This window comes from Oculina patagonica, chromosome 3 (genome assembly GCF_052425735.1).
Source record: "Oculina patagonica isolate OP01 chromosome 3, crgOcupat, whole genome shotgun sequence".
Taxonomy (NCBI): Eukaryota; Metazoa; Cnidaria; class Anthozoa; order Scleractinia; family Oculinidae; genus Oculina; species Oculina patagonica.
In genome coordinates, this window is record NC_135760.1 from 21,254,648 (window position 1) to 21,264,151 (window position 9,504).

At 38.6% G+C, this 9,504-nt stretch overlaps 3 protein-coding genes across 4 annotated transcripts in view; 1 reads left to right on the forward strand and 2 right to left on the reverse strand.

Moving 5' to 3' along the window:
• LOC144645318 (vacuolar protein sorting-associated protein 33A-like) overlaps positions 1 to 9,504 on the reverse strand; it is a 70,602-nt gene that overhangs the window by 36,283 nt on the left and 24,815 nt on the right. The gene's annotated exons all lie outside the window — the stretch shown is intronic.
• LOC144645423 (uncharacterized) lies at positions 282 to 1,227 on the reverse strand. Its single transcript, XM_078505002.1, has one exon. The coding sequence runs from the start codon at positions 1,189 to 1,191 to the stop codon at positions 346 to 348; it is 846 nt and encodes a 281-aa protein (XP_078361128.1). The 5' UTR covers positions 1,192 to 1,227; the 3' UTR covers positions 282 to 345.
• Positions 1,310 to 8,402, forward strand: LOC144645895 (vacuolar protein sorting-associated protein 33A-like). The gene is made up of 7 exons (XM_078505420.1): positions 1,310 to 1,430; positions 2,436 to 2,501; positions 2,870 to 2,997; positions 4,465 to 4,549; positions 5,179 to 5,277; positions 7,188 to 7,304; positions 8,205 to 8,402. Exons 1-7 carry the CDS (start codon positions 1,317 to 1,319, stop codon positions 8,400 to 8,402), a joined length of 807 nt encoding a protein of 268 aa, XP_078361546.1. The 5' UTR covers positions 1,310 to 1,316.

Here is a 9,504-nt window from a genome sequence, read left to right on the forward strand (position 1 = left end):
ATAATGATGATGATGATAATGAAGTGTGAAATTTGGTTTCAATTTTATAACATTTCGTTGAGGTTTTCTGTTTATATTTTCTGTACCCCAGTTTTGACGTGGATCAATCTCAAACTTCACAAAACATTAGCTATGGAAAACATTTTAAAAAAGAGAGAAATTAAAACCTCAATCATCTTTTAATCCTGGGTTAGTGTTAATCGCCTATTGAACAACCTGGCCCAGATCATGACAGGGACTGTCTGAGAATCAGGCTTGGGTAAATTTGGAAATTGTGCCAATACTTCTGACAAGGGTTGTAGTTGTTATTACTAGTGTGCACCGAGGTTGACGAAAACCTACAGATTAGTCATCATTAAACAGTCGTGTGAACTTTGTAATACCATTGGGGAGTGGCGCGGAGATATCACAGAGCTTGACACCCGTGCTTGGAAGAGTTTCTACTAAAAGAGAAACTGGGATCCAATTCAGGTCATCTTGAAATTCTGTGTTGATTTTATGAAATACCATAGTGACCAAACCAGATGATTTGGAACCATCAACAAAAAGACACACTTTCCATTTGTCTTTGTTTACATGGACATTGTTTCTGTGTTTTTCCTCTGCTAATAACTCTGGATCATCACTGGTTCCAGCTCTAGTGGGTTCTGTTACATGTATGTTGTATTTATAACCACTAACTTCCACATTTTCTCCAAATTTTCTCCGAAAAGCCTCCTCGCTTTTCAGTTTGGCCCATGCCGCCTTAATAGCAGACTCCTTCTGTCTCATTTCCTCGGATTTTTCCTCCATGACATTTCCTCCTTCTGCCAAGTCTTTGGGATCTAACTGGAAGACAGTCGCCATTTGAGGCGAGATAAATGGTGTCTTCTCCAATCCAAGTTGAAGCCGTCCAGTCGCATACAACGTAAAAGTCACCGTAACACAAGACCAAAACACGAAACCACCAGCCAGGCACAAATATTTGAACACTTTAAAGGTTCTAGATCTCCCAGAAGCTTTCGAAGAAAGCAATCTGACCTGCACGGAAGCCGGCCATCTTGTAAACTGAAGTTGTGAATTGTCTTTCGCTTTCGTCACGATCGCTCTTGTAACTCCATATTTTGGAATCAAATTAGAGCAAAATTTAGATCTTATGCTAGTAAGGGCAGTTAAGCTTACTACCCTGGGATGAAACAAAAAGCAAGCCATATAAAAATGGAAATTCTTGTGTTTAGAAGTCTTCGAATCAGCCTGTCTTCGATTCTGCAACGTCTGCAAAGTAGAAGGCGCAAATTCGCAAACGTTCAGCGGTATTACATTTAGAAGAAAACAACATGGCGGCTGCGGGAGGGAGTCACTTGTCTAGTGGCCGAGTTAACGTAGGATTGCTGCGGGAATGTGCGAGAAGAGAGCTTCTTCAGTGCTTAAATAAACAACCTGGATCTAAGGTAATGCGAAGTAAATTAATCTTTACGTTTCTTGTAAGCTACAGTGCTTTAGATTTCAAAATGTGTGATCAATCTAAAAATTAAAGTCCCTTTGCATATTCGTTGAATGTTCCATAGTCTGTTTTCTTGCAAGGAGAAATCAAAACTTGCAAATTTTAACCTCCACTAAAGGTCGTTGTTATCGCTTTTTTGAAATGCCATACAATCCTAGCTCCGGATCCATTATGTTTCAATACTTTAGAGATGAAAAAATTATGCTGGAATCATTCGACCAGCCAGTTAGGACATGCACCCCCCAACTGGGGGCTGTTGGTAAAACCCGTGACGGTCAAATTTGGAAAAACATGTGACGGCTATGTCCGTGATGGATCCGTGACATATCCGTGACGGATAGATTCTTACATACCGTAAAATTCCGGTTATAAGCCCTGGGCTTATACAACTTCGTAAGCGGTTTTGGGTGGGCTTATAAGCGGAGGGGCTTATATTCGGGAGGGCTTATAAGCGGAATAAAAAAACCTTTTGGAACGAGCCACGGGAGTGTTGATCGAAATACGTTTCTACGTAAAAAACGCATAATAAAGCAACATTTAGCCCTGTTCAATACTGTCATCCGGCAAAGGGGGGGGCTTATATCCGGGAGGGCTTATAACGGGATGTATTTTTTGTTTCCAGATAGATGGGTCTATAACCGGGGGGGCTTATAAGCGGGAAATGCAGGGGGGTACATGTCCTAATTAACAAGACAAAGGACAATGTGGGTTTGTGCATCCACATTTCTGGGGACCATTTGTCCCTTGGGACCCCGTAACTACACTTCTTTTGTGGGAGAGCGGAAGGCTTTTTGTCAGTTGATTTTATCTTGGGTATACTAACAGAGCTGAATCGTCAATTCTTGGCTCTACGCAACTACGGAGAAACTGTCTCCAAAGATGATCTGGGATGCTGGTCAAAGCATCAAATTTAATAATAATTTTCTTTTTTCTTTTGGTTATTTTTTAACAGGCCATAGTCTGGGATGACAAGCTGACTGGACCATTTGGTTTGATTGCTGAGTACAAGTTACTCAAGGTATGAACACGTTAAAGGCAGGGGTATTTTGCAGAATGCAGAATGCAGAACCCAGAATGATGGAATGGTTGATTGATGGAATGGTTAATTGATGGAATGGTCGATTGATGGAATGGCAATAGTACAATACCCTTGGGACCCTAACCAACAAATAAAAGCTAACCGCAAGCAAAACCAGAGTGAGAGCCAACCGCAAGCAAACAGGAGTGAAAACTAACTGTGAGCAAACCGCTGACCATTATTCTGCATTCTGCATTCTGCAAAAATACCCCTGCTGCCAGTAGGTTAGTCTGAGTCCTGATTAGTATGTATTATTATGATTTTAATTTAATTATCATTTTATAAGTTGTGTTTGTTTTATTTGCCAGGAACATGAGGTTGAAGTCATGTTTCCTCTCCGTCCTGGCCGGCTGCCTCCATCTCAAGTCCATAATGTTATTTTCATAACAAGACCTAAACCCTCATTGATGGACATAATTGCTGACAATGTTCTCAGGTAATACAACTTTAAACTCATAACAAAAGAGGAAGTCTGTAATGTGTTGTTGTCTTCAGTGGCTTTAATGTTTGTGCAGAGTGACTACAGTCGAAGCTCTCTTATTGACAGACACTCTCGTAAGCGGACAGCTCTACTTACGGCCGCCTTGTCTGAAACTCTGTATTTTTACATTCTTGTAAGCGGACAGATAGATAGATAGATAGTTTATTGATATTCTTACATGACAGTCTAAAAACTGAATTGCGTAAAAATTTACAAAGAGATAAATTATTAGAAATACAACTATTAAAATCTATTATAACTATATTAAAAATACAACTATTAAAATCTATTATAACTATATTAAAAATTTGCCATAGAAGGAAAAAAGCTATGTTTAAAACGATTGGTTCGAGCCTTACATGCTTGACATTCCCGTAAGCGCCCGCGGACACTTTCAGAGATTACGACTTAGACTTTTTCTTTGTTTTTAAGCTCCCGTAAGCGGACAGCCCAAAGAAAATCCTATTAACTACCCTTGTATCTTGTTTTTGTGAATAAACTTCACATTACCATTCGTCACAGTGATTTAACAGTAATTTAAGTATCATATTTTAGTGCTTGTTTTGTCGTCATCCACGTCTGCCCGGTTATTGTTAGTTGGGCAAGTTCCCGTAAGCCGCCATCTTTCCCCTACACTTCTAGTGGCCGCTTACAAGAACCATTCTCGTAAGCGGCCAGCCCCGAGGGTGTCCGCTTACTAGAGCTTTGACTGTTACGGTTTTGTTTAATGTTGGCTTTGCACATGTATTACTTGCACAGTCTGGTCTGAGCCAGGGATTGGAACCTCTGGGCTAATCTGAATGCCTGCCAAAAAGATGGCTGAATCTGATTGGGTGTTGAAAACTTGTTCATTCACCACTGACAATATCTGCCACACATTCACAATCAAACCAGAACCAGAATAGGCCTGGGTTCTCGTTACCAACTTAGCCTCGCCTCGCACTTGTGGGTTAGCCCAGAGCCACTGAGTTTCCTGACCACTGGTCGGAGGAACAAGGCTCTGGGAATGAAATTGTTACTTGCAATGAAAAGTTCTTATTTTGTTTTCCAAATGAGCAAAGCTGCGTTAATGTTCCTAGCAAATGACAAAACATTGTTCCACAAATGTTGTTTCCTTAATGTTTCCCCAACAGTGTTTGGTGGAAGCAAAACAACAAATGATTTTGAGTTTTTTCAGGAACATTGTGCTTTGGCAGCAAACATTTTTCCATTTATGCACCAGGGGCACAGTTTTGGGAAACTACAATTCTTTCTCCTTTTCAGAGGCTTGAGAATACAAAACATACTGCAGACATTTTTTAAGTGATATTGTTACATACAGCCTTGTCACTGTTGTCAGTAGTAGTGTCTAGAAAAATTCCTGGAAGCAGTTCATAGAAGAATTACTGTAGCTTTCTTTTTTGTTTTGCTCTAATTTCTTAGTGAGGAAGGCAGAGAAAGCAAGAAAAAAGAGTTCACTATCTTGTTTGTTCCAAGAAAAACTATGTTATGTGAAAGAAAACTTGCTGTAAGTAAGAAAATAATAATTATTATAGATTATTTTTATTTAATTAACAGGTAAATGTAGTTTGTGGCTGCCTGCTATGGTGATTACATGAATTGATGTAACTGTTGTTATAATAAATATATGTAGACACCAGATAATAATCTATAGTGTATATATTTTGTTAAGTACTATTCACTTTGACGTTGAACTTCTACCATTACATACCTGCCAACCCCCAGAGTACAAAAATCTGGAGACATCTAGAAATCTTTGCATTTTAAGGATATCATTTAAGACAATGCATGAATACTGTGAGAAAATCAGACAGATATTAAAAAACTTGGAGATCCCGGGAAAATCCGGAGAGTTGGCAGGTATGCCATTATCAGTTTTTTAGACTCCTGTTAACCAGGACAAAGAATAAACACACTGCAGTAGTGTACCGAAGAATCTTTGTTTCTATTTACTCCTCCTGAAAATTTGGTGATCAAAGTAGCTGCCTGTTGGTGCTTAGTGAAGGGGCCTACTTCCTTCATTTTATTTAAACCAATTTTTTGAACATGTTAGGTACAACAGTCATTAGCAACAAGCAGTCTAATATTCAAGATGAGTGCTTTAATGCTACTTTTAATTCATTATTATGTTTGCAGGAGCGCAATGTGTCATTTGTTAACATTGATGAATACCCCTTGGAACTGATACCCCTGGATAGCGATGTTTTGTCACTTGAAATGGACACTAGCTTCAAGGTATATAAAATAAAAAACAAGTATCCATATAAAGTGATCTTCTCTATAATAATAATAATCTTTTATTAGGAAGCCTTCATTCACTATACAGTGGTTTTCAGAAAGGTCCTAACTAAGATTAAAAATACTTAATAAGACTATATACAATAAAACGAAAAATACCTAAGAATTAAAAACTATTATTAAAAACTAACTTGAATACAAAAGAAAGAATTAACTAAAAAACCTACTTAGAACGCTACGCTTAAAGTTTCTTTCTGATTTGCATTAGTTACAAGTGGATTTTTGGGGAGCAGGGATGGCGCAGTGGTGAGAGCGCTCGCCTCCCACCAATGTGGCCCGGGTTCGATTCCGGCCCGGTGTCATATGTGGGTTGAGTTTGTTGTTGGTTCTCGCCTTGCTCCGAGGGTTTTTCTCCGGGTTCTCCGGTTTTCCTCCCTCCTAAAAAACCAACACTTCCAAATTCCAATTCGACCTGGACAGAGGACCCGCATGAAAACCAGCGAGCGCTGATGTGGCTTCCTCTCTAAATATAGTAATTTATTTTCCATGATTTTAAATACATCTCCAGAGGGGCTCAGGGATGAGGGAGGGTAGTGGTATATGGGGTATAAATACCTTTAATAAGGTTACTATTTTTAGTGACTACTAATTTTAGCGATTTTTTCTAAGCAAGATTTAGCGACTATTAAATTTAGCGATTTTCCGAAAATTAAAACAACAACAACAATTTTAATATAGAGCTGAGATGGAAATAAATGTTCGGTAATAGAACAGAGTCACTTAAAATTGAACGAACATTATCATTGTCAGAAAGAACAATTAAAAGTGAATTGCAAATGTTAGAAAGTGAGACCTCGTCAGGGTAATCAGTCATATTCTCCACGATGCCGGCGACCCCAGCTCTTTCCCAATCCTTCTTAATTGTTGCCCTACCTTTTGATGTTGTCATATAGTTGAACAGGGCCACTATATGTAATTTTGTATTCCTCTGGCGGGCGGGGGTATTAATTTAACGTGTATTAAATCTGACTGAGACAAATTTTAGCGAGTACTAAATTTGGCAATTTTGGCCCAACTCGCTAAAATCGCTAAAATTAGTAGCCACTAACAATAGTTACCTTAAGGTATAAGGGGTAAAATGATTTTTTGGAAACTTGACCCAGATAAGTATAATTAAAAAAGAAGACCAATCTGGGTGTGGGTCAAGTCTCATGTGTCTCCTAATAGACAAATGAGAGAGAGCTTTCATCTTTGAAAGATTTCTTGTAATATGTATTAATATTGAGCTAAACCACCAAAACAATTTGTATCCCTCCTTGAAGAGTATAAACATAAGCCCTGACCACCCTTGTCAATACCAAAATCTATAGTTGATGACCCTAAAAGAGATGTGAACCACGGTGGGCACAAAGTGACCCAAAAACGCTCACCTTCATTCATCTTTTTCGTTTTTGATACTGGTTACCTGAAATTTTGCATAAATATAGAACTCGTCATTCTGAAAAATCGCATGTTTTTTGTTTTATCGAATTTCGAATTTTTTGGCGGGAAAATGACGAAAATCGAAAAACTGATGAAATTCGAAAAACAAAAAACATACGATTTTTCAGAATGACGAATTCTATATTTGTGCAAAATTTCAAGTAGCCAGTATCAAAAACGAAAAAGATGAATAAAGGTGAGCGTTTTTGGGTCACTTTGTGTCCACCGTGAACATTCCCACCCCTTTGACATAATAAATTGACAACATTTTGGCACGACAGCCCTTACTGGTTTTCACGTGGTTCCTCTATCCAGGTCAAATTAGAATTTGGAAATAATGTTTTTTTTTCACAGTTATTTGGAAAGCACTCTTTCAGACAGTCTAACTTTCAGTTCTGTTTGCCCATTTTTGTTTTGTTTTGTAGGAGTGCTATTTGGAGAATGACTACACATCCTTGTTCTATGTTGCCAACTCCTTGATGACTCTTCAAACATTATATGGCACAATTCCAAAGATTTATACTAAAGGAACCATGTCCAAGGTGTGAATGAAATATATAAGTAGTCTGTTTCATTTTTAGAGTAAAACATTTGTATGAATACGGCTAGAATATGATACAAAAACTAGACTTTTACTTTTTTAACAATTGTGAAAATATGCCATAGGGTTATTTTTGTTCATTTACCGTCTCTTGGGGGGGGGGGGGGGGCTTATATTTTTGGAGAGTGCTCATTTTAGGAGGGTTTATTTTCAGAAGGAATTTTGCTTTTGGAAAATGATTGGATCTTGAATAACATTTACCGGTATTTATAATATGAGAATTTTGAAGTGAACTCATGATCTGAAGCACAAAACCAGGAACCAACTTTACAATGAGGAGGTGGTGGGGAGGGGAAGGGAACTAGATGAAATTACTAATTAATCACCTACAGGGCTAAATCAAAACACAAGCCAACAACTCACAATTTGTAAGGTGATTTGGTTCTCAGTGGATACTGGGCTATGTTTTTCTTACCTCACTCCAGTTGGCAATGTTATACAATGAATCTCAAATAGCATCTTAAATCTCAAGAATAGAGTCAAGAATCAAGTCTTAAAAGAAACTGACAACTTACATTTGCCCAGTACTCGAATCATGTAGTATTAACTTTCATCATTTATTTGAAATTTTGCCAGTTAAGATAACATGAAGGCTTCAAACCCTGAAGGAAAATTCAAAAAACATAGTCTGACTTGTATCACAATTTGTCTTTTATTCTATTTTTTAATGGTTAATGAAATAAATGAGATACCGTAAGTACTTAGGAAATAAGGAAATAATTTCGCACATTACATTTTCTCTCGTTTGACATGAGACAAAACCTGTGGGGAAACTCACTAATTTCACTCACCACCTTTTTTACTCACACTTTTGGTTAAAATCACACTTTTTTCTCCTCAGCGTGTCTTGGACATGATGATGCGCAAGAAGCGAGAAGCAGCTGATTCAGAAAATCAAGTCTCACCACAGATTGACACTCTTCTGTTGATAGACCGTAATGTAGACTTGCTGACTCCATTATTCACCCAGCTCACTTATGAAGGGCTGATAGATGAACTCTATGGAATACACCACAGTAAGTGTTACATAAAGGGCTAAATGATGAACGTTATGAAAATATACACCACTGTAACATGAATGGCTTACCCTCTGGGGGTGCATATCAGCAGGAATTGCACGAAGGAGTGATAACTGAAGCATAATTTTATTTATAAGTCTTACATGAAAGTTGGTAGGTGAACTTTATGGCAAATACATACATATCTCTTATTATCCACTCCCCTCTGGGATTTTCAAGGATAATTTTACAACACTGGTTGTAGAACTTTGCCAGACTTCTTATGGTGCAGTTTACAAGTAATGAAGGAATGAGTAATGATGCCCCCTATCTGAGTGTGAAATTAAGATAAACCACTACACCCAAGGGACTACGTCCCCTACTCTTTACTAAGAGTGTGTGGGTTCTTTAACCTCCCACAGAATTTATAACATGTGCAAGGATTGTGAGACGGGGCCTACTGTTTATCCTTCTTATCTAAGATAACTAGAATATCTAACCATTTGCAGATGCCATTGCAAAGACAGCATATTCTCCTCAGTTATTTTAAGACCCTGAGTGTTGGTCCGGTCTGGGAGTCGAACCCAAAACCTCCCGCACAGTAGTCCGACGCTCTACCAACTGAGCTAACCGGTCGGAAGTTTCAAGATGAACAGTTGAACCTCTCTTTTCAAACACAACTGTAAATTTTACCCCCAACCCCCACCTATTACAATCAGTTTACTTGATCCAAAAGAGACCAAAAGTCATACATTACAAACCTCTGTAATGTGAACACCTCCATAATATGGACACTCTTCCCTGCTCCTTTGGTGTCCATATTAAAGAGTTTTACCGTACCCCATTCACGCTTTTTTAGTCTGCATTTGAACCTAGTGGACCATCAGACTTGCGCTTATCTTTGGTTTCCGTAGCATTAAGTGGCTCCTGGTAGGAGTATTTCCAGCTTCCCCTGAATAGTGAGGCAAGTTCATCGCAGGGCTACCCCTGGCTTCAAATTAGCCAGTACCCAGCGGCAGATCCCGGCCTTGAAATAAGGGGGCCCCTTTTTTGTGTGTGAACCCGCACCTGGGGGAAGAGGGACATGTGCATTATGTGTGTGCTGTAATGAGTGGAGCTGGATAATAATCAAAGATTTTTCAT